Below are 25,491 nucleotides of genomic sequence, written 5' to 3' on the forward strand. Positions count from 1 at the left end.
GGGCCCCCCCCCCCCAACATCAAATGTGCCAACTCCACCATCCCCTTTATATTTTTTTTATTAATATTTTATTTTGCTAGTTTGTGTTCGATGCTGTTACCGATGTTATCATCAAGAATAACTTGAAGGATTGTGGATTATTCTAATCTTCTCGAGTTCAGAAGTTCAATCCTGAGATTCAAAAGGAATCTCTAAATCAGGGGTTTTCCACCCCAAAGACAATTATTAATGCGGTGGAAGCCCTGACTTGTGTGCAGTGTACACTTGAGAACCGTACCGTGTGCGTACAGAACTATTGTGTGTACATTATACCGAATACAAACCAAACCTTTTCTTACAAAGTAAATGTTTACGATCTCTCCCATTGAAACAGAAAATGAGTTTCCGTTTTTTTTTACCAATCTTTTGTCACAAATCCGCCATGTTTGTAAATAGAATTGACAGTGCTTTTATTGATCAGCTGATATTTAAATTTTGGCGGGAGAATAATATAATTAGGTAATGGTGCCCAGACCTATGCTCAGTGTTAGAAACAGTAAACAGAACCTCATTTACCTGCTATTTGCCCAGCTAGGATTAACCGAATTTTTATACAAACCGGGAATTCTCTTAAATCTTGAATGTTCTAAATATTTACTTTAAAATGGATAAACTTTCGACCCACTCTAATTCCTCTGTCTGGGGAAAGGGTATGTAAATGCGCACCTGTAAATGTAATTTTTTATTCACACAGATTGATGAGCATAATATAAATTAACTTTTTTTATGTTATTGCATATATTTTGTAACAACTATTTTATAAATTTCATTGCGTCCTTATAAGCTTGGTGATTAAAACGCCTAAACTGAAACAAAATGGCGTCCAATTGTTCGAAATGTATTTAAGGTTTGTTTATTCGCCGTGCCGCGTAACAATGTGATGTGTTTCATGTTATCCGTGTACCTTAATTGTGCCTTTTCTCATCATAATGCTTTTCTTTGAATTGCTTTAAATCCTAGAATGTTCTCATTTTTGTTAAAAAAAAACTTTATGAACCCGGATTTAAAAATATTTAATTTACCTAATTTTCTTAATTTTGTACACTGTACAGATATCTTAGTGTTCAAGTATTTATGTACAATAAAATTGTGCTATTTTATGCTGTTATATATATTAATATTTCCTTTATTTGAACATTGTAATATTTTTCTTTATTTTCAGGTTTGACTGAAGAAAGTGAAATACCTTTCTACGAGACTGATGAAATAATTCACAATGTCTCTAAGATTTTTTCCGGTTTACATCAACCATATCGCGGGCTCCGTCAACGCTGCCGATCTCAGGAGCCTGTTCGCTAGGTTCGGTTCCGTGATAGATGTTGTCATTGTCGACGAGTATGGATTTGTAAATATGAAAACTTGCGAGGACGCATGTCTCGTAATCCAAGAGCTCAACGGACGCGGGTTGCACTCAAGTCTGCTCCATGTAGATTTCTCCGAAGAGATGAAACAGTATCTTCTGAACCGAGGTGTCACATTTAGATGTACACCCGACCCTTACTCCGGGGTAGTGGGAGAACAGCATCCCAATTATCCTTCAGGAGAAGGGATAGTTCAACCTAACCTAAGTGAACCTGGATACGGTTCCCTCATGGATAATAAGGAGTACCTGGATGAGAGATTAAAGATCATAAATGCAGAGCTGGCCAAGCTCAAGGATTCTCCTAGTACAAGTGAGCCTAGGCCGAGAAGATCAAAATCAAGAGATAGATCTTATCACAGAAAACGATCTACATCAAGAACCAGATCACGAAGATCAGGATCCAACTCTAGAACACGGGATAAAAGATCAAAATCAAGAAGAAGGATTTCAAGAGAAGATCTCTATCATGATCGAAATACTTATGAGGGAGAAATATCAAGAGATTATGATCATGACCCAAGGCTCTCTGTGGACCGTGAAAGGATAAGATATTCAGGATCCAGATCGTCTGGCCTACCTAGAGAAGGTTCAAGATCAGATCGGGATTTATTTCATAGAAGAGATTCTATTCCACCAACTCGAGGATCTAATCCAGGCTTCTCTAACTCGAAAAGTAAAAGAAGAAGAAACAGAAGACGCCATGTTGAACATCTGAATACACCTCAGAGAAAATCCGCCTTGTCTAGACTTGGCGACATAGTTCCGGCCAGCAGAGAGGAGGCTAACCTATCGGAGATCAGTGATAATGAGATTATCAATCCAGAGGAGGAAGCAGAGTCAGAGCTTGAACTCTCGGACGAGTTCGTCGAGGATAATCATCGTAGACCGAGCGGAGAGTTTGAGGACGGAGCAGATATTGATCTGTCGAGGAAAAATATGAAAATCCAGATAAATATTGGATCCAAGAATATGAACGATATGACTCGTAAGATTATGGTTGATCTTGAGGAACAGACGAGGGTTCAACGGTTTATGATAAAGTACTGGTTTGTCTCGGATACATCTCCACAGTTCAGAGAGGAGATCAAAGTTCTCAAGTTTGAGAGTCTCCACGATCCTGAACCTCTCTCCGTGGTTGAAGTAGAATGCACTGCTCCACAGGTTGAGGAAGCCTATTCTCAAATATTAAAGTCCCTACCTGAGGATACAAGTATCTGTATCTACAATAGTGCTGGAGAGAATATTAAAAATAATGGTTCCGAGTACTCTATCATCCTAATCAACAGAACCTTTCCTAGTAGCGTGGAACTACTGCTACGTGAGAGTGGGATTGTAAAACTGCTGACCAATAACGGTTCAACTGGTCGGGTACAGTTTGCAAGTATTTGTCAGGATCATCTGATTAAACTTATCTTGGATTTCCAGGCAGGGTTGGCAGGAGAGACAGTCTCCGCTACGTTTGCTGATATTAAAAGCCAGCTATTGCTTGAGGAACTTATCTTAAAAAAGAACCCTGACGCTAAACTCCGACATAAACTGCAAATGGAAGGTTTGGGATTACAGATAGAAGATTCGAAAAGATATAGCAAAACAAAAAAGAGAATAGTGTCTCTGATGAAGCCCCACTGTCTGGTTTTGAACATGGAAGTTGAAGGAAGCAGTGTGCAGATTGAGATACTCTCTACCAGGAAGGACGCCATAGCTTTCTGCGTAGAGCTGACGAATACATTTCTATTCGGAAACCGGATCTATCTCTCTGCTAAATCTTCCAAGGATATCAGGTTCAAGGAGGAGGTGGAGAAGATCCTGATGGACAAGTTTGGGAACAGGTTGAAGGAGCTGGAGAACGAGATCATGATAAACATAAGAGAGGCGGAGGCAGATATATCTACGGTGGATAAATCTAAAGTAATCCGTGAGATAGACATGTATGTGGATGGGACGAGGAACATGATGGGACGGGACGGGTTCGAGGAGTTGTTTAACGATTACGGGATGGTGGTTCATGAACACAGTAAACCGGATCTTAGATATAGTTTCGTCACTCTCTTCTCCACAGAAGAGAAGGCGTTGAAGTCCTGCTATGAATTGACCGGAAGGAGGATGGGAGATAACAGTTTAGTTGTTGAAATATCTCAGAGAGAGCGTCACGATCTCTCAAATGAATCCAAGGCTCTGGCCAAGAAGAAGTTAGCTGAGGTGAGAAAGAAGGATCAGGAGGAGAGAGCACTAATGATGGAGAATGATGATGGAACAAGTTTAAGAAAATATTATCTCTACCTGGACGGATTAACCAGTCCTAGAGAAAAGTATGAGATTGCCTCCTTGTTTGAACCCTATGGTAAGATAATAAAGGCTCTGCCCAACGAGGATAAGTACTACACGTTCGTAGATCTCGAGACAACGGAAGAAAACGCAATAAATGCCGTTCTTAACGTTTCCGGAATAGACTTTTTCGGAAACGCTCTTAAGGTTCAGTTCCGGAAGAACAAGGGGATGACCAAGGTGATAGAGAAGTTAACGGAACGGTTAAAAAACCCCAACCTTGCACTGAACACGATGAACAGGAAGCGAGGGATGGATATGTCGGTTCCTATCGAGTATCCTTCTCAGTATACTAAGCAGAGTAAGGTTGATATACCAGATTCAGTCAAGTCCCTGATGATGCCAAACCTAGATGATGACTCCATCATTCCCAGGTTTAAAGAATTGGTTTCCTTTCAGTTATTCTAATTATCATATAATAGCAGATCAATTGGTTTTAGTTATATTTTGGATTACTTTTAAATTCATATAATTAATCCTAAATTCTCACTCCCTGTCTTTGTTTGTCTATTTTTTCAGATATTGATTTGTAAGGTTTCTTTATGAAGATTTGATATTGATAATTACGTTGTTCAAAATTTCAGAAATAAAAATGAGAGATTTAACCAGCGACCAAAAAAATATAGCCAAAAGCCGAGTCTTGTCGTTTTTAAAATCTTTTTTGACTTATAAACTAAAATATACCGCGTTAAAAATAGAACATAATTTTAAAATATATATTGATTTTTCAAGCTTGAATTTAGTTGAAGTAGCGAGATTTTAATTGAGAGGAAGTGGGGATTTTATGGAGAAACAAGAAAAGCTCAAGTCTAAATCTTTAATTTTATTTTTACCACAAAAATCAATTTAAAAATATCTTATTTAAAAAAATATGTTAACTAAGACTATCTGAAGTGCCCGGCGTTTTCCGTGGAACTATACAACTCTGGGAAAAAATATTTGAAAATAATATTTGTTAAGTCTATGCTTAGTATATGTTAACCCTAAGATACCCATGGGTCTCCTAAAATTTTCAGCCAATTTGGTCCAGCCGTTTGGCCATCTATAGCTAACATATATATTTGAGCAAAGAGAGCTATATGATATAGATTTAAATTGGTTAATTACTCCGTAGAAAGTTTTACGATATACTGCATCATTAGCTAGTTTGAAATTGTGTTCAGTTCTAAATATAATCTTTTACGTAATTTTGATTTACCTAATGATGGACTATGTTTACGTTTACCAAATATCCTTCATTTATAAACCTTTTCTTTCTAAATAATTCTTTCTAACCTTAATAAACTTTTTTTCTCTTAAAATTCCTTTCTAGTAATTAAAGTCCTTACTAAAACTTTAAAAATATTACTTTCTACCATCTGATTAGTAAATTAGTATTTTTTAACCTTTTATCTCCATTTTTTCTTTCAGTATTTATGAACCTTACTTTTCTTAATGTTCTTTTCCAGCATTTTAAACCTGATGTTTCCTAAATCTTTTTTAATTTATCCTTTCCACCAATTATAAACATTTTGTTAAATGTTTGAAAATTTTACTTTTCAAAAATTTTCAGAAAATATTATTAAGTCTCCGTGATATTGATTTGGACTTGGAGCTTTAGATCACAATGATTCTCCAATTTATTAATGCTTTGAACTTTCTTTGTTTTTATTAAAATTTAGCCATTGAACATTAATTGTTAAAAAAGAGTACATTCTATTATTGTTCCGAAGGAAAATTCAAATATAATTATGTTTTCCTGTTGAGTGTGGACACCAATTCTTTCATTACCAGGCTCGAGTTTACGAATCCGGTGAAATCCTCGAGTATCAACGAGAGTGCAGTCGAGAATTTTGTCAAGAGTACACGCGAGCAGACCGAACAATCGATACACACAGATACAAGAGGTGCGCGCTCCTGGGCCCAATGGGCGCACAGAGACCAGGTGGAGGAGGAGGGAGTGAAGGAGAAGGTTGATTTCAGCAAGTTGAGCGCGGATTATCTCAAAAATATCATGGAAACTGTTTCTTCTTCAGCGGTTCAAACACAAGCAAAGGTATCATAAAATTAGTTGTAAAAAAATTATACAAAAAACAAAAGTAAGGACAAGAGTAACAGTGAGAAGGAAACAATTTTATCCTCTAAAAAATTGAGTATTTTCTCCAAATTCTATGAAAGTTACATGATTATATTCTGATCTACTTTAATTAATTGTTGATGGATCGTTAATGCACTCACAACTCACAGGAAATCGAAATGTTGATTTTAAACTAAAATTGTTAAAAAAAAGTTTGTTTTTCACATGTTCGAAAAAGAAGTAGGTTTTAAACGCGTGTAGAAAGTACAAAATCTCAGAAAAACTAAAATAGAATTCCAATTTCGATTTAGTAAAAATAAATATCAAATATTTGAAATGTCCCTAAATTGAATCCATATTTCTGTTAAATTTGAAACAAAAATCAACTTATCCTAATTTTTGCTTTTGCTTAGGACGAGGGAGAGAAGGCGGTCCGTCAGTTTCACGTAGGCAGGTTGAACAGCAATATACGAGAATATGATATCAAGGAAATCAATTTAATTCAGATTTATTAAAACCGTAAATAGAGAATGAACTAATTTGTTGTACTTTTATTTGTGAGATTTTTCTTCTTGCATGAAAGAAAACTTTCCTGCAAGACGTTCAACAATTATGAAATTATTTCAGAGCAAGCTTTGTTGTTGTTGTTGTTGATTGATTGATTGATTGATTGATTGGATAGGATCTGTTTGCTCGCTATGGACAGATCAATAGAGTTAATGTCATCAAGTTCAGCACAGCATTTGTTTTGGTAACCGTGTAGATGTCAAATTCATGTAAAACCTTAGCATGTTCTATCTGAAGATTATTATCCTATGTACAAATCTTTTAAAAAATATCTCTTTCTATCAGAGGATAAAACTTATGAGATGGAATTTAAAGAATTTGAGACGCGGTTTAAATCTGTCAAAACCCGGTTTAAATTAAGCGCCGACTTAAATCTTGAAACATTTGATACAATTTTAAGTGGAACGAACCATATTTAAGCCGCGGCTTAAATTTAAACCGCCGCTCAAATTCTTTAAATTCGGCCACTGTTTGTTTAATCTGTGATTTTAAGGCGTAGCTTTTCCATGGACTTTCCATTCTGGTGGTTAGATCTTAGAGGCAATATACCTTCAGGAATGATCAATTTCCCCCAATTTAAGTTAAACCTCCATTCAAAAGTTTTTTAACTGAACATGGAGTCGTTGAAGCAATATCTCAAACTACGCTCGGATGATTTTAAGTTTTAATTGTAAAAAATTCTCGATAATTTAGAAAAATAGTTTTTTTAATTGTTTATTTTCAGGCGTATATGTCTGAGTTGATGGCCGTGAAGTGTGTATGTGAGCTCAACGGCGTTATAGTCAAGGGAAACAATTAAAAATATATACATTAGAATTTTTTAATTATTTTACAAAGAAACTGAATACTGATCACTAACTCTTAAGCTTCTAGTTCTCGTATATCTTAGAAATATGATGGTGTACTGTATAACATGTGTTTAACATTTTAAACTAGTACTAATTAGTAATTACTATACTTTTTATAAGTAATGTACTAATTATTTCAATAGTCTAATAGAATTCACGGGTTAAAACATCAAAGGTCTTCGACATCAGGTTGCAAAAGTTTTTAGATTAAAAAGTTAGAATTTGTGTTCAGTTCCTCTGCAGGGATACAAAAAAAATATTAGTAGTTAAATTAGGTAATTGTTTTTTTTATAGGGATCTCGACTTACAGTGGAATTTACTAAGGTAATAAAATCCTGTTGGAAAACTAGATATAACCAACCAATATTGTGGAAAAATCACATATTTTGCAATATTTGTAATATATTGTAGTTGTAGATATTGTAGATTACCATTATTAATATTATTATTATTATTATTACCTACGGAGATAGGGTCACGCGCTATGCCTCTCATGGATTTCCTGCCGAGCCACATGTTGCATGGTTGACACTGGACATAAATAAACGAGCAATCATGTTTAATTGCAGTTTTTAATCTTAATTAATCACTTATAATTACACACACTCTAATTATAAATTATTTATGATGGTAGAAACCAAACAATTGTATTTTCGCCTTCAGTAATAAAAACTAAATTGTTCATGTATATTTTCAGGGTTCGTACGAGGAGACGAGGAACTTCAAAGAGAAATGGGCGCAAGAAATAAAATTCTTTAGTTCAAAGGGACATTCGTATTTTTATCTAAATTATTACTTTTTTCATCTCGACCAATTTTTTCAACTTTTAGTGAAACATCCTTTTTTAAGCTTTTCTAATTTCCGCCTGTCACTTATTTATCGATTGATAATAGCACGTTTTCAGAATTGGGCCACTTAAAAAAAACGTTATTAATGTCTTCATTTTTTTTTTAAAAGTATAAAATGATCTATGTCTGAAGGAGCATCATGCTACCCTGGATATACAGATTACTATTCCAAAGATGAAAATATCCGAGATCGGAGAGGGTCTCAAGAACTTTGACATGTCGCTTTCTCTCGGTAAACAATATTACTATTTTTGTTTTGTATTTAATCCACTAGAAATATTTGCTGAAAGCACTTATCTTCAATATCAGTGTTTTTAAAATAATTCAAGATTTTGAAATATTTTCTCCATCATTTTCTTAAACATTTTTAGTTTAAAATTGTGGTTCTTGGGAGGGCCAAACTTCAGTACCTTCTGTTTAGTTACTAAACCCATAAACTTTTAAATTGCGACTTAAGGGGACTGTAAGCGATATTTAAAGTTACCCTCCATGCAAAGATGGAAAAGCCTGATTCACAACTGTGCCCTTTAAACCTTTGTCTGATCAAGTATAAGTTAGTTATGAAAACTGATTAGATTCTCTCATGGCTTTCTTTAAAAGGGACTTGCGTATATCTACTTCAGAAAAACATTTAGAATTTTTTAAGACATTAACGTTTTTAAACGTAATATGATATTCTTATGAGGAAAAAAATGTAATAATAGAAATTCTTAAACGAGATTAAATAATCTTGATGTATTCTATAACGAAGGCTGCGCGGTAATTTTTTAGAGAACGATTTTGGACCCCCGTCCCCCTTCTATCAATTTTGTATATGGATCTCATATGTAACACATGGAAAAAACTGGTCATGTGGCCGCAGCGCCCGGTCCCCTAGCCTGTACTAGCCGCCCAGAAATTGTACTCAATTGATAGGAGGGTGGGGGGGGGGGGGGTCCAAAAAAACGTTCTCTAGGACAGACCTGGCTGAGTCTTTCGATAATAATCAAAATATTCCACGGTTTTTCTTTCAATGCTTTAACAATAATTTTGATTATTACACCACCTTCTGTGCTCATTTTTACCTATAGGAGACCAGGTAATAACTACAAACATAAGAGCGAGCATGAACTCTTTCTCTTCGGCTCACCTCTATTTGCACTGATTAAATCTTATGTATATATTTCAGGTAGGCAGTTTATACAGGACTCAACCGTGAACTGAAAACACAATAAATCAGTCCAGGGTTAATTATATGCATGACAATAATAAAATTTTAGCCTTTAAAATAAAACTTTCTCCAGGTTAACTATTAAATTATTTATATAATGAGAAAATAAACTTACAATGTTGATTTGTCCAGAGGTTTGTAGCCTATAGTTCATTAAATTGCACCGCAGTCGAGAACAGGATAACTAAAAATGAGCTTATTTAGTCCGATCGAAGTTTTCATGTGTCACTTCAAATATCCTTTTTTAAGTGGTGACTTTCTCACATTCATCACAAGCATCGTGATTTTTAGATTTATTACCTGTATTTGATCTAGAGGAGGAGCTAGACCAGGGATACAGAATCAGAGCCCTTCCGTGGAGGTATCGGAGGGGAGCAACAATGTTTCTCGTCGGAGAAACCGGAGTAGAGGAAACAACTAAGCCAAAGTTGTGCAGGCCTGGTACGTAGAGGTATATGGGTCTCTAGAGTACCAAAAGGATATTCTGGAGCACGAGCTGAGGATCCAGAGAACAAGGATGACTCAGCTTCCGGTGATGTCGGAGTCTTGACAACGGAGGTCTAAATAAAATTAATTAGACCGAGTTCCAGAGCTCAAAGGTTGTGAGCTTTGATCCTCACCTTTATATAAACTTCCTTAGACTCAGGATGTCAAGATTAGTAGGTGGGAGTAGAAGAGAACTGAACCAACTCAGATTAGAAGAGAACGGAACCATCTCAGGAGTCAAACACGCAGGGGAGATATCTGCATGTTGAAGATCAGTAGAATTTCTCCGCGAGTCAGCGGAGCAAGTTGAGGTTATATATCAACGGTACTCGTGCCAGCCTAGCATGAGAATTATGTTGAGAGATTTGTGAGAAGTCAGGATATCATTTAAGCTCATTTTAGACATTTGCAATTTTTCACCTGGTTTAAAGCACGGATACGAGCCCGGAACTATTTAGAGGAATCACAACAATCACAATTATCTACATATATTTTATAAACCATCCGTAGGAATAAAATTTTCCAACGTTGTGTAAGGAACATTCAACGTTTATTAGCCTTACGTATTTATTACGGATGATTTATAGACCTGGAGAAAGAAACACAATTTCAGGTTAGAAGGAAGCAACTAACCCATTGTGTTCTGAAAGATAAAACTCATTATTTATCAAGTTTTGAGGCTAGATTTTTTATATAGGCTTTGACGAGACAATATATAGATTTTGGCTAAATATTATATATATATGTTAAATTATAAAACATTTTAACCATAAAACTCAGGTTCTGCATTATAAAACAAAATCAGGTTATTCTTTATAAAAATTGGCCTTAGAATAGTTATACATTAAAAATCTCAATTAATTATATAGAGTTGAACACGTGATTAAATGTAGAAAATTGTGCATGTAGAGTTCCGTGTAATTGATCGATTGTTTGTAGAGAATTCCTGGTTGAACACACTGAGTAACGTCTTGTCGCTGAACACCCTGAACACACATTAGTTTATAAAGATCCTCAGATCTTACACCTTCCTACGCATAATATACTGATAAGGATAAAATGTGCATTGTTGAAATAATTACACAACGGACCCGAAATAAATGTAGTCTAACCACTGGTCAAATAAAAAATTAAAAAATGATTTTTAAATAAAAACTTTTTTAAGACGCTGTTCACCCTTCTTTCCAGCATCAAGGCCTAGAGCGTAAACAAGATAACGATGAGAGGTAGGAGAGAAATGTTGACAATTTTTTTTAGAAAATAAGTTTCTTAAAGAAAGAAAAGATATTCCTGGAAAACAAAATATTATTAATAAAATAATAGGTTTATTAATGGAAATTCATAAACGAGTTTAAATAATCTTATTTTATTCTGTAGTTTCATAATTTTCCATAATTTGATAATTATTCTAAACAAATCCTGTTTAATGTTTTGTTTTTAGTTTCTCTGGTTTCCAATCGGAGTTTACTCCTGTTCCTGCTCCTAGTTACTCATCCAACCTTCTCCCCTTCTCTGGAACCCTGGCACCAGGATACTCATCCGGATACCAATCCTCCGCCTCACAAGGATATTCTTCCGCTCCCCCAGGATCCGGAAACAATACCGGCTATGCCGCAGATTTTTTCTCCTTGGCGGGTCGGCGGGTTTCTAACCTGGAGTCGAATGATTCCTATTTGGCGGATATTCAGGGAAAATATACATATTTTTATCTGATAGAAGTGTCAGAGTGATTAAGCATATTTTTGGTTTATTCTTGCAAATATTATATGTATATTGTTTATGCAGGGTAAAATTCATTCAATACAGAATAAGCAAATCCTTCTGGAATTCAACCTTCCAGGTTCAGGAGAGAAGGCTCTCGCCAAACTTATCCCAGGTTTTATATTTTAAAGTGAATGATCATAAAAAGTAAGAGAAATTGGATTTCTACTTTATAGAAAGTTTTAATTATTACAGAAGCATTCTATATTGTATTACTAATCTGTTCACAATTTAATTATGGTTTAAGCCCTCTAAATTTTCTTTTGTCACACAACGTTTTCGTTCAAAAAAGTTTTAACGCATAATCTTCACTGGAAGAGTTTTCTAGATTCAAAGCACCTGTTGGTCGATGTGTTTTGTTCTAGAATTCTTTCTAGAACTATGTGTTACCTAATGGGTCTGTAAGCGTAATTTCAAGTGACCCTCCATGGAAAGAGGAGAATGCCTGATTTGATCTTTGACTGATCATCGAGGGTAGAGAACTCCGTGTTTTTATCCTTGAAATTCTTTTTAAATTGCCCTAAAACGAGAGTCTACGCTAGATTACAGAGTAAATCAACATCTGTCATCCTTGATCAGTCAAAGTTTTAAAGAGTACTGTTGTGAATCAGTCATGCCCCTCTACAAATGGAGGGTAACTTGAAATTACGCCTACAGTCCCTTTCAGACGAAAACCTTTTTATTTCAAAGACGTTTATCATATGACTATTGCCATTCCTTATTTTTGTACTGTGTGAGTGCGCTTACAGATGCAAGATTTGATAGAGATTGATCAAATGATAAAATTTAAATTGTTACGTTATTTGTTCAAAAATTCGTCATCTAAATTTGAAAAAGCGGCGAGTGTCAAGATAATTAATTTAAAAATGAAAAATATTAACATTTTTGTCATAATCAGAAAGACCCTGAATTAATTGAAAGTTATGAGGCGTCTTTACTTATTTATCTGTGGCAATTTTAAATGCTCAATAAAGGCAGACCACATTTTGGAAATGGCAAGACTAGGGCTTTTTGTGATTATCAATTCATCAATCATTATTGTAAAATTAGATCGGGAAGTCGTCTAATTAATTGCAAATTGATTCATGGTCTCTCTGATAAGAACTGTATTGAAAGTGGTTTTTTTTGCTTTTCCAAAAAATTCAATAATGGAAACTCTTTCGCTTCTGTTTTTATTATTGTTGAGGTTTGTTTACAGTTTTGGAATATCTAGAGAAAATTTGTTTAGTGTTAGGTTCAAAATGGGGAAAATCATTTTCTAGTTGAATGGGGCAACGGCTCTACCACTTTGATAAGTGTGGGGAGGAGCTCTGTTTGTCCCATTCCTCCTTATATACGCCCTTTCTTTGTTTGTTAATACCACAGTTTTTTCTAGGTCAAATGTATTTGAACGGGAAACAATGCCTCGGATTCTCCATCAAGTCCAACACCTACCATTTGTGGCCAAACTTTGTCAAGGATTTTCTACAGATTGGGAAGGAGGTTTGTACTGTACGTTATAGACCATTTTGTGTAGCTCTCTTTTTTTATTTCCAGTCCTGGTGAAATATTTCATAAGCCTTCGTTTGTATGAAATTTTTTTTTATGCAAAATATAAACTCGTTGAAAGAAATATTGTTATTAGTGCATGGTAAAGATATTACTCCTATAAAAATAAAATCAAAGTTTCACTGTAACTAGTTTTGACTTTTTTGATACTTTTTCCTCGTGCGAAAGTTAAATTCATCAACAAAAAAACTTTAAAATAAAAAAATATATAACTAAAATTATCAATAACATTAAACTGATGGAAATAATTTTTAGGAGGAAAATTTATTTTACGTTTCAATGTTGGTTTAGTCAAATAGTCACTGTTATTTGGTATAAAAAAGGTTTTTGGTCTGAATGAACAATTGAACAAACAATTGTAGGTTTGGATGGATTTGAAAAATAGAAAATGCAGGTTTGGATGGATTTGAAAAATAAAATATGTAGGTTGAATGGATTTGAAAAATAGATAATATTGGCTGGATGGATTTGAAAAGAAATAAAAAAAATGTAGGTTTGAGTGAATTTGAAAAATATTAAAAATTGTATTTTTGGATGAATTTCTAAAATGAAATATATTGTAGGTTTCGATGGATTTGTAAAATAGATAATATTGTAGGTTTGGATGGATTTGTAAAATAGATAATATTTTAGGGTTGTATTAATTTGAAAAATAGATAATACTGTAGGTTGGGATGGATTTAAAAATAAACAATATTGTATTTCAGAATGATCTTGAAAAATTGACAATTTTGTAGGGTTGGATGGATTTGAAAAATGAACGATTTTGTATGGTTGGATGGATTTGAAAAGTGAAAAGTATTGTAGGTTGGGATGGATTTGAAAAATGAACAATATTGTACGTTTTGGATGGATTTGAAAAGTAGATAATTATTTGGGTTTGAATAGTCTTGAAAAATTATAAATATTGTAGGTTGGGATGGATTTGAAAAGTGGATACAGTAATAAGAAGAAAGACCCGGAATTAATTGACAGTTGTTTTAAATCAGATTGTAAAGTCGTCCGATTAATTACAAACTAATTCCGGATCTTTCTGATTAGGACTGTACTATTTTAGGTTTGCATGGATTTGAAGAATTAGCAATATTGTACTTTTGGAAGGATTTAAAAAATGATAATATAGGTTTGGATGGATTTGAAAAGTTAACAATATTGTAGGTTTGGATGAATTTGAAAAATAAACAGTATTTTACGATTGGATGGATTTGAAGTTAATAATATTGTAGGTTTGGATGGATTTGAAAAATTAACAATATTGTAAGTTTGGATGAATTTGAAAAATTAACAATTGTAGGTTTGGATGGATTTGAAAAATTAACAATATTGTAGGTTTGGATGGATTTGAAAAATATAAATACTGTAGGTTTGGATGAATTTAAAAAATTTTAATATTGTAGGGTTGGATGGATTTGAAAAATTAGCAATATTGTAGGTCTGGATGGATTTGAAAAATTGACAATATTGTAGGTTTGGATGGATTTGAAAAAGCTGTCCACCAAGGAAATGCACGACTCAAAGGACAGGGAGCGTGCCATTCACTGGACATGTCCATTCGTTCGACTTCCAGGTATCTATTTATATAAAGTATGTTTGTCTTCTGTTTGTATGTTTGAATGTATCTTTAAGAAACATTCTGTATAGAGTGTAGCAATGATTTGCTTTGACAAAGTTCCAAATATTAGTTAAATAATCAGCCTTTGTCTAGGTTCAAGATTGAGCGAGAAAGATTTGACCATCACTCGTCAAACTCAGAGCTCAGTGATCACTACTGCAGTACTCAGACGGGTTTACTCAGGGTGGGGGCTTCTCCGCTCCAAGGATCAGAATATCATATTCAAGAATGAAAACCTGTTCCATGAGACTGCTCCACTAACAGCTGAATCCAACCTGACAACTCTGGATCTTGAGATCGGAGACACCCTGGCGGTCCATGTCGAGGAGAACCAGGAGAAGATCAAGGAGCTCGTGAGTAGTATCCCAGAATATGAAAAGAACCAGGACTTGAAAGGTTTGTGAAAAACTGATTTTATAAATCATGAAAATATGATTATTATTGTTACGATTGCCAATTTGCCATCGACTTCCAGCTTCGATTAAAATTAAGTTCATTGAAAAGACTATTTGAAACATTTTAAATAGTTTTGAATCTTGAGTAAAGCTAAAGTAAAATTAATATTTATCTAGACATAAAACTGTTTGCTAAGCTGGTGTGGCATGTAACCGGAGAAGTTGATCCATGGGTCTACTTTAACCCAGACCCGGAGCAGAAGATTCTCTTCCTAACTTCGAGTTCAACTCTTAATAGGTAGATTTTCACAGTGGTAAATAAGGGGTTTTAACGTGACCCTTTGTTGAAATCAAAGATTCGCAGTAGTACCCTTCAATCTATTTTTCATTTCCCAGCAGCAGCCTTTAGATTTTGGACTATAGATAGCGTAGAACTCGGTTCATTGCAATCTTATCTTCTTGATAGTTCATTTAAATGCAATTTTTGAACAGGAACTTTCCTGAAACTTAAAAATTATGACTCACTAAATATAAAATAGTCTCCTTGTTTTTAATGATAATTTTTCACGAGAATTTTTCTGTTAACTGCTCTTCAAGATTTTATGAAACAATTCTTGTCGAAATACTTCATACAAAACAATTGTGTGTAATATCCAAGTGTGGATCATATTGATGATATTCAGCTAATAAATGTTCCAGGTTCAAAAATGTTGTATTTTAAATCTTTTAACACTGCACTAAGTCGGGTTCGGATTCCTTTGATTCTTTTCATGCTTTTCTATTGATGAATCCTTCTACTTAACAATCAGGTTAAGCCGAGGCGACGAAGCGCTATCACAACCAAAAGTTTTAGCTTGAGTGTTAATAATATTACTATTTTAGACCTCTACCTGGAGAGAAGGAAGCTGAGCTGACGAATATTTGCGGTACTGTGGAGGAGATACATCTTCCTGCAGGAGGGATTATTACTATCAATGTAAGATTTTTAACATTTAACCAAACTCTTGACAGATTCTCCACAATTTTTCAAATTTACTTTAATGATGGAATGTATGTTTCTAATTGCGGTCCAGATGGGGTAGCTTTCGGATCTTGTTTCTTACTTGTTTCTTAAGATTTACGAATACCATAATTATAAATTGATTAAAATGAGGTTTTTGTCAAGAGATCGTGAATTAGAAATCGTCTACAATTTAAAAATGCTTATTTACGCCATCTGTTGCCCTTGAATTATACTTTTCATTTTTCAGAAGATAAATAACAAAATGGTGTAGTCTGTTTTTTTTAGGCCTGACATAACCCTGTATTTCAAAAGTTTTACAAATCACCTTTTTTAAGAGTTTAATATCTATTTAGGATGATAAGATTAGAGAATTAAATCTCCCACTTCAAACACAGCATCAGCGGAAAGTTTATTTCCACAGGTCTATTTCCTTTACTTTTTAAGTATTCTTGGGAGAAAAGAAACCATTTTAATTTTTTAAATCTTATCATAGAGTTGAATATATTATTGTTTACAATCTAGTAAAAGCATAATATTCTTTTGTTTAAAAAATCAATATAAATATATCAATGCTTTAATTTTGTGTCTAGATCCCGCATACATCTAAACGGAACAAAAATCCAAACTGATCAAAGTTTGGATACAGAACTAATGCCGGGAGATGAGGTAAGTTTTCATGGGTTTTATCGAATTATGAATAAAACTATCAGTTTGTTGTTTTTTCATTGATATTATGAAATTGTGATCTAAAAATATTAGTTTGTATTTGATTCTTTTTATAGATTTTGTTGAATTGTGATCTATATATATATATCTGTTTCTTGATAAATCTTCACATAGATTTCATTATATTCTGATCTATATGTATCTGTTGCTTGATGAGCCTTTTCATGAATTTCATTGAGTTGTGATCTAAATAATCTGTTTGTTGTTGAATCTTTTCATGGGTTTTATTGAATTGGTATCTAAAATAATCAGTTTGTTTTTTAAATCTTTTCATGGGTTTTATTGAATTGGTATCTAAAATAATCAGTTTGTTTTGGGTTTTATTGAATTGGTATCTAAAATAATCAGTTTGTTTTTTAAATCTTTTCATGGGTTTTATTGAATTGGTATCTAAAATAATCAGTTTGTTGTTGAATCTTTTCATGGATTTTATTGAATTGGTATCTAAAATAATCAGTTTGTTGTCTTTTCATGGATTTTATTAAATTGTGATCTAAATAAATCAGTTTGTTGTCGTTTAGGTTTCCATTGATATTGTGCGGAACTCCCCCTACCCTTCCGACCCGCCCTACGTCATGTCCGCGGCATTCTGGGTAGCAGTCGCAGTAAGGGCCAACACAGTGGTCAGGGGGGTCCAGATCGCTAATAGACTCAGGAAAGAGGTGAACATTTTAGATTAGCAAACCGCCTCCATCCCGCAATTAACTCACAAACATAGAGTGGCGGCACTGCGCTTACCCGTATTGCTTCCTAGCCGCACCCATATATCCTCTGACAAAATGGCCTTTTACTTTTAAATGCTTAAAATAAATGTTTTGCACATACTTGCTGATGTTAAACTTTTGTAAAAATCTTTTATCAGAAATAACGCAGTTTTGCTCGCGATTTGGTAAAAAATTATCTAAAATCAGATAGATAGAAAAAAAAAGATATGAGATTTAGATAATTTTAAACCGAATTCCACGCAAATCTGCGTTATTTCTGGTAAAGATTGAATTTCTATTATTATTTTCCAGGCATCTGTTGGATGTGAGGAGGGTATAGAGCGTGCCCGTGTTGTTTATCTCGCTCCTCCTGCAGATCCTCTTTCCCCGGTGGTCAGTGGGACCGCGGTCATTGACACAGGGGAGTTCCTCGGTCAGCGAGTAGAGTTTGATAGATCTGTTTGCTCTGCTTACAGTTTCTCATTGGCTAAAGCGGATCTTTCTCATATAATTCAACGAGGTTGGTCAAATTATATATTTTCCAGGAATAAATATGACATGTAAATAATGAAATCATTACAAATCGTAAACCTCAGTTCATTCATATTGGGATAGGACCTTCCTTAAAGTCTGATTTGATTTGATTTGATTTGATTTGATTTGAAATTATCTTTGATTAAACATTTGATATGCACGCAATTATTTTTTTTAAATCTTTCATAACGAAATATTTGTTAATTTAGATGAAGCTGTTTTTGTAAAACTAAAACCATATAACTCCTACTGTGTTGCCAAACTCTGGTTGGGATTCTCAACTGGATCAAGGAAGGAAGGGAGTCTGGATCCTCATCAGATTGGGTTAATGAAAGAGGTAAACTAGGGATCAAGAAACGGAGGAATTATGGATTTTTAATAATTTGGATTAAGGAAAAAGTTGTAGGTTACGGATCAAGGTAGCTTTAATTCTCATCGGATTGGATTAATGAAAAATGGATCAAGGGAGGGATCTTTGACATTCATATTGTTATGTTATGTTGGAGGGCAAGGAAGGGTGCCTTGAGCCTCGTCAGATTCAGATCGGATTATTGGAAGAGGCAAGGATCAAGGATCAAAGGGATTATTGATTTTATAGAATTTGAGAATGGATTAAGGTAACATATATAGGTAATGGATCAAGGGAGGCAGTTTTAATGCTCGTCAGATTGGATTGATGAAAGAGGTAGGCTAGGGATCCTAGGGATCATCCATCCTCCTTAGATTGCATTGATGACAACAAAGATAAGCTATGGATCAAGGGAGGGAGCTTTAAACTTGTATCGGATTGATGAGAGATTACGGATATGGATTATTCATCCTCATCTGATTGGGATTGATGACGAAGCGAATCTATGGATTAAAGGAGCTATTGGATTAATGAGAGAGGCATGTAAGGGACCAGAAATGGATAAGAAATTTAGATTGGGATAGGTGGAACATAAATTGAATAGAAAGTGAAATAAATTGCGAATTGTTTACAAGAAAAAGTATTTTAATAATCACATGGTTTCATTTTAATATTTGTATTTTGTTTTAGAGTAAGGATTATACGCTTATGTAAAGAAAGTATAAAGTTAACTTATTGTTTATATTGTGTGGTAAGTGGTGACAGCAATCTTAAGATACTTGATTTGATAGGAACTGACGTAAGGTTTTTTCAGGGATGTTAAAATTCTTGAATAAAAATAAAGATAATTATTAACAAAGTTTCTTTTTCATTGTTATTATATTTTTGGAAATATTATTTTTTTACAAAGCCTTACAGTCTTGCAATACAGATTGTAAAATTTTCTTTTATTTTGCTCAATTTATCCAAATTTAATTTAATTTTAATTTATTTTATATTATTTTTTTTGTCATTTTATTTATTTATTTTATTTATTTTAGGATCTGGAAAAGAAAGGAATAAGTCAGGCTGGTTTTGATGTTCTAGTCAAGGGGCAGTTTTCCCCCAGGTATTATTTTTAGAGGCCTTTACACCATACAACAGTGGATATTAATATATGCTAGCTGAAGTGCCCGGCGTTGCCCGTTGAATTTTGAAAACACTTCGAGAAAACAAATTAGAATTTTGAAGAAGAATGTTAATTGTTAAAATAAAAAAATTGATTTGTTTATCCATGGGTACCCAAAGGTATCCATGGGTTCCCTTTTTGGACCGCTAAAGCTAACAAATATGTATATTTATCGAATAGATTTATTATATTGATTTTTTATATTTATTCTTTCATATAATTTTATAATTTTCATTATAATTTTTATCTTAGGCAATTCCTACCGTTATCTCGTCAGAGTATCCCTGGGCAAGTAGTTTCTTTACACGAGAAGGATGATATTGCCACCAGGTAACTAGAGTATAGGATAGTATTGCCACCAGGTAACTAGAGTATAGGACAATATTGCCACCACTGTCAGGTAACTAGAGTATAGGATAGTATTGCCACCAGTTAACTAGAGTATAGGATAATATTGCCACCGGGTAACTAGAGTATAGGATAATATTGCCAACAGATAACTAAAGTATAGGATAGTATTGCCACCAGGTAACTAGAGTATAGGATAATATTGCCACCAGGTAACTAGAGTATAGGATAATATTGCCACCAGATAACTAGAGTATATGATAGTATTGCCACCAGGTAACTAGAGTATAGGATAGTATTGCCACCAGGTATATAGAGTATAGGATAGTATTGCCACCAGGTAACTAGAGTATAGGATAGTATTACCACCAGGTAACTAGAGTATAGGATAGTATTACCACCAGGGAACTAGAGTATAGGATAGTATTACCACCAGGTAACTAAGAGTATAGGATAATATTGCCACCAGGTAACTAGAGTATAGGATAGTATTACCACCAGGTAACTAGAGTTTAGGATAATATTGCCACCAGGTATATAGAGTATAGGATAGTATTGCCACCAGGTAACTAGAGTATAGGATAATATTACCACCAGGTAACTGGAGTATAGGATAATATTGCCACCAGGTAACTAGAGTACAAGATGTTCAGTTTTAAATACAGGGTTTCCCACAGAGAATGAGCTTTTAATGACGACCTAAAACTCTTAAAATATTTTATGTTTTTGATCTATAACTAAAATTTATGTGTTCGGAAACTATCTTTATTTCAGTGTAACCATCAAGAGTGATTCTGGTGACGTCATATCCGCGGATAGGGATAAAATATACGCTCATGGACATTGGTTGGGTCGCGCAGATCTAGCATATTGTATGCAAGCAGGTCAGCTTGTAGATTCAACCTTATATTCGTTTTTATTTCTAAGCTCTGGTGCTCTCCTCGGTTCCTTTTAAATCAGCTGACGGTCATGGGTTCTCTAAGTAGGTTGGGGGGTAGGGCAGATTTTTCATTTTATCTTAACTTATATCTAACAATTATTTTGATGTTTTTCATCTTAAATGGAGCCAGTTTCTTATCAGTCTTTTCTCTTGAAATCGTCTAATGACTGCCCAGACAATTAAAGTCAGATTTTAAAATGGAAGCTATTTACATTATTGATACTCAGTGAAATAGAACATTGATAAATGTTGAAATGTTCTTAAAAAATACCTAGTCACTAAAATCTATTCATATATTACGTAAAAAGAGTTTATCTTGATTAAACAGGCATCTGGGTATTGTAGGCTTTGATTCTTATAAAACTTCAGATTTGATAATCATTATCAGTAAATTAATTTTATATTTATATGTTGTCTAGTAGTACGGTTTGTACTTGATACCAGAATAAAAATATTAGCATAATGATGAGTCAAGCTTTAAATCTTGCACTTTACAAATATCAGCATCTGAAGTCAGGTTGAGATATCCAAGGTTTAGTCAGTAATATAATTTTATATATTATAGTATTATATTGAGTATGAGATATCTTTAAGTTTTAGTCAAGATTATCAGTAATATAACTATATATTATAGATAGGGTTGAGTATTAGATATCTTCAAGCTTTAGTCAGGATAATCAGTAATATAATTTTATATATTATAGAGAGGGTTGAATATGAGATATCTCCAAGGTATAGTCAGGATGATCAGTAATATAATTTTATATATTATAGAGAGGGTTGAGTACGAGATATCTCCAGGGTATAGTCAGGATAATCATTAATATAATTTATATATGATAGAGAGGGTTGAGTATGAGATATCTCCAAGGTATAGTCAGGATGATCAGTAATATAATTTTATATATTATAGATAGGGTTGAGTATGAGATATTTCCAAGGTATAGTCAGGATGATCAGTAATATAATTTTATATATTATAGATAGGGTTGAGTATAAGATATCTCCAAGGTATAATCAGGATGATCAGTAATATAATTTTATATATTATAGAGAGGGTTGAATATGAAATATCTCCACGGTATAGTGAAGATGACCCGGAGTACGCCTGCTTGGTATGGATTGGAGAAAGACCAAAATATATAGGAATATATCATTGAAATTTGAAATCTTGAATTTTTAGCTTGGCTTTTCTCCATTTTATTTACGCTTCCCAAATTGATTGCTTTTTCTTTTATCAGGGCTATATGAGGTTTAAAATAATTTAATCTAAATCATCCAGATACACACTAAACAACTTTTAATAGAATAGACGGTTTTAGTATGTTTTTAAAGTCGTATTAACTGTTCCCAACATTGTTTTGCAACTGAGTTTTAGCATTTTAAAAGAAAAGTACAACGAGTTTCAAAAAACGTGAGCTAATTTTGATAATGTTTCATTGATATCTTGTCGTCTGCAGGGATGTCTACATTCCCCCATATAACCACGGAGTCAAGTAAACACTTGAAATATTGGTTGGCAAAGAAGGATTTAGATCTTCACTCATTCAAGGCGCTGGTAATTTTTCTATGAAATTATTAATCAAAAATAATGATTTCTACTTTTTTATAGTCCTCGATCTAATTATAATTCTCTAATAGATTGACGGATTACTTTTATTCTTTAATTTGACTAGATTGACGGAATGCTCCGATAAATCCTGATATTTGAATAAATTGGCGGAATTCTCCGATTAATTCTGATATTTGAATAGATGAACGGAATTCTCCCTTTAATCCTGATATTTGAATAGATGAACGGAATTCTCCCTTTAATCTTGATATTTAAATAGATCGACGGAATTCTCTTTAATCCTGATATTTGAATAGATTGACGGAATTCTCCCATTAATTCTAATATTTGAATAGATTGGCAGAATTCTCCCTTTAATCTTGATATTTGAATAGATTGACGGAATGCTCCGATTAATCCTGATATTTGAATAGATTGACGGAATTCTCCCTTTAATCTTGATATTTGAATAGATTGGCGGAATTCTCCCATTAATTCTGATATTTGAATAGATTGACGGAATTCTCCCTTTAATCCTGATATTTGAATAGATTGACGGAATTCTCCCATTAATCTTGATATTTGAATAGATTGACGGAAATCTCTTTAATCCTGATATTTGAATAGATGAACGGAATTCTCTTTAATCCTGATATTTAAATAGATTGACAGAATTCTCCCTTTAATCTTGATATTTGAATAGATTGACGGAATTCTCCGATTAATCCTGATATTTGAATAGATTGACGGAATGCTCCGATTAATCCTGATATTTGATTAGATTGACGGAATTCTCCAATTAATCCTGATATTTGATTAGATTGACGGAATGCTCCCGTCTAAGAAGAAAACGGAGAGTGCTGCAGGAATTAAAAAATCTCAGGATGATCTCTCATTAGATCCGGATACTCTGGCACAGGTAAGGGATGGTTGGACCAATTAAATATATGGTGTTTCTAGCAATAATGGAATAGTCGCTATCAAAACGTCAATATAAATTGCGGTTTTCTGTTTGTGTGTATCCAATAAACGTTAAAAACGCATTCACTGATCGGGTTCAATTTTTTGTGGAAACTAACATAATCCCAGTGAAGGTTCATGGATGATTTGCCTTTAAAAATTTTTGATTCTTCAAAAAGCACCAATTTAAAGTTAAAATTGAAGATGGGCGTGAAGCGCCCTGGAACTTGAAAGCCTATAATTGTACTTATTTAACGTATATTTGTGTTTAGGCTGCTCTGCTGCAGAAGATGAAGAACCAGCTTGGAACAGACAAGGTGATGAACCTGTTGATGAATATGCTCAACTCTGGAACAGATACACCAGGTTCCAGTTCTACTTCTGCTCCTCAGGTATTTAATATTCATTTTATTTGTATTGCTTTTTTCACGATAATTTCTACAGAATGAGAGTTGACTGGCTTTGATTTTATTATTATTATTTGTTTCTTTACCATTATCATTATTCGTATTATCTTTCATTATTCAACAATATCTTAAGTTAATAATTTAAAATCCTTAAATCTTTAATTATACAACAATGGGGAAGATAACGTAATTGTTTTGTTTGTTAAAAAGTGATGAATTCTGTGAATAACGTCTTTTCAATCTTATTGCTCAGATGAAGGTATAATAGGTACCGTTGTAACAATGATACGTTAACTGTTCATTGAAGTTGAAAACTTTTTAAAATAAAATACCTGTTTCATGGGGAAATATTTTCAATCAAAATAATTTCAGCTATAAATAAACAAATTGCAAATATTTCATATTTAACATTTTAGGAGCTTTAAATAGACAAAATACAAATATGTCATATTTAACATGTTTAGGATTCCATCTCAAAGATGAATCAGGAGTTCGTTGCTTCGTCCTCGTCAAAAAGGTAAAATAAACATATTTTAAATGAGTATTTTAGGTAATAAATAAATCTAATAAATTAGCAGCAACTGTTATTATGTGTATGTTATGCAAATTAGGGTTTCCTTAAGAGACAATAGATGGGTCAATTTGCACAACAAATTGACCGTCAAGATTTCAGAAGATATTGCAAGTTAATTTTTCCGAAATGTATGATATAAAAGAACTATAAAACAACATGAATGGACAGAGTGAAGTTTAAAAATTACAACAAAAAAAGGATTTACGGAATGAGGTGTTCTACCACAGAAAACGATTTAGATTGGCTAAATTTTTAGTTGAAATTCATTCTTATTAAATAATTAAGTTAATTCTATAAAATTATTTGCAGGGAACCGGATGCTTACTACTCTTCACAATCCACAACTGCTTCCTACAGCAGTAGTCCTAAGGACGCAAATACAGCAGCATTCGATAGAAACCAGTTCTCAGCTCCTATAGTAGGACAACCACATATTAAAGCTGCCCCTCAGCCGCCGCAACAGCAGCAAGAATATCCAGGTCAGCAGCAGCAGCAGTATGGATACAATCAACAGCTTCAAGGATACTCCCAACCTGGATATAATCAGCAACCTGGTGGATACATGCAGCAGGGATACAATCAACAACCTGGATACACTCAGCAGCAGCAGGTTGGATATCCCCAGCAAGGATATATGCAAACCCAGCAGCAGGCTGCAGCTCCGGTTTACAACTCCGGGTACAATGATCAGCAGATGATGAACCAGCAGTACAGTGGGTTCGGATACCAGCAGTCCCGCACTACAGGACTGTTAGGACCTCCTCCTGGACCCCCTCCACCTCCTGGCATCCCTTCATTGATGTCTACTCCAGGGTATCCTGGAGCTCAGGGAGGGGTTAGACCAGTCAACAACAGGGTTGTTAACCAGCAACAGCAAGGATTCCAACCAATCTACTCTCCATATCAACCGCAACAGCAGTATAGGCAACAACGTTGAAAACAGTCTTATCATGAATTTCAGTTTTCTCACTAAACTTGTGATTGAATTTTAGCATATTTTTTCAGTTTTTTTAGTACCCATGTATCATAATTTGAATAAATGTCGAGCTTAATGTTTTAAATCTGTTTTTACTTATTCTACCTCAGCTTTGCACAATTCAGAATTTTTGGTTTAGATCTAACTCTAACTTTTTTTAGTCTCCATTTTGAAGCAGTTAAATGTCTTATA

At 33.9% G+C, this 25,491-nt stretch overlaps 2 protein-coding genes and 1 long non-coding RNA gene across 6 annotated transcripts in view; 2 read left to right on the top strand and 1 right to left on the bottom strand.

Annotated features, from left to right (window-relative positions):
- LOC111705157 (guanine nucleotide-binding protein G(i) subunit alpha) overlaps positions 1 to 1,137 on the top strand; it is a 39,099-nt gene extending 37,962 nt beyond the window's left edge. Inside the window, exon 11 of the mRNA XM_023477622.1 lies at positions 81 to 1,137. Coding sequence (XP_023333390.1) covers positions 81 to 146 — 66 coding nt within the window. The 3' untranslated portion in view covers positions 147 to 1,137. The remainder of the gene's footprint in view (positions 1 to 80) is intronic.
- Positions 1,138 to 1,169: 32 nt separating this feature from the next.
- Positions 1,170 to 25,384, top strand: LOC111705156 (uncharacterized). 3 transcript variants are annotated; one of them, XM_023477620.1, is made up of 31 exons: positions 1,170 to 4,101; positions 5,501 to 5,762; positions 6,197 to 6,271; positions 6,466 to 6,534; positions 7,075 to 7,137; positions 7,493 to 7,522; positions 7,896 to 7,964; positions 8,179 to 8,278; positions 10,908 to 10,968; positions 11,184 to 11,430; positions 11,528 to 11,618; positions 12,879 to 12,985; positions 14,519 to 14,618; positions 14,757 to 15,059; positions 15,236 to 15,356; positions 15,941 to 16,034; positions 16,415 to 16,482; positions 16,652 to 16,727; positions 17,309 to 17,449; positions 17,804 to 18,011; positions 18,235 to 18,362; positions 19,415 to 19,482; positions 19,795 to 19,872; positions 20,665 to 20,774; positions 21,674 to 21,701; positions 21,912 to 21,976; positions 22,291 to 22,388; positions 23,203 to 23,301; positions 23,615 to 23,734; positions 24,214 to 24,266; positions 24,633 to 25,384. In XM_023477620.1, the coding sequence occupies exons 1-31, from the start codon at positions 1,256 to 1,258 to the stop codon at positions 25,258 to 25,260; spliced, it is 6,606 nt and encodes a 2,201-aa protein (XP_023333388.1). In that variant the 5' UTR covers positions 1,170 to 1,255; the 3' UTR covers positions 25,261 to 25,384. The 3 variants fall into 3 exon arrangements, with proteins under 3 accessions (XP_023333388.1, XP_023333387.1, XP_023333389.1); XM_023477619.1 differs by lacking the exon at positions 21,674 to 21,701 and having other exon boundaries at positions 21,884 to 21,976; XM_023477621.1 differs by lacking the exons at positions 21,674 to 21,701; positions 21,912 to 21,976; positions 22,291 to 22,388; ... (2 more) ...; positions 24,214 to 24,266; positions 24,633 to 25,384 and adding an exon at positions 21,535 to 21,641.
- Positions 9,030 to 10,458, bottom strand: LOC111705159 (uncharacterized). Of its 2 annotated transcripts, XR_002765957.1 has the most exons (4): positions 10,332 to 10,447; positions 9,557 to 10,224; positions 9,372 to 9,440; positions 9,030 to 9,245 (listed from the first exon to the last, which is right to left on the bottom strand). It is a non-coding gene; the product is annotated as an uncharacterized LOC111705159 (long non-coding RNA). The 2 variants fall into 2 exon arrangements; XR_002765956.1 differs by lacking the exons at positions 9,030 to 9,245; positions 9,372 to 9,440 and having other exon boundaries at positions 9,498 to 10,081; positions 10,163 to 10,224; positions 10,332 to 10,458.
- Positions 25,385 to 25,491: the final 107 nt, after the last annotated feature.

Source organism: Eurytemora carolleeae, unplaced genomic scaffold, assembly GCF_000591075.1.
Source record: "Eurytemora carolleeae unplaced genomic scaffold, Eaff_2.0 scaffold631, whole genome shotgun sequence".
NCBI lineage: Eukaryota > Metazoa > Arthropoda > Copepoda > Calanoida > Temoridae > Eurytemora > Eurytemora carolleeae.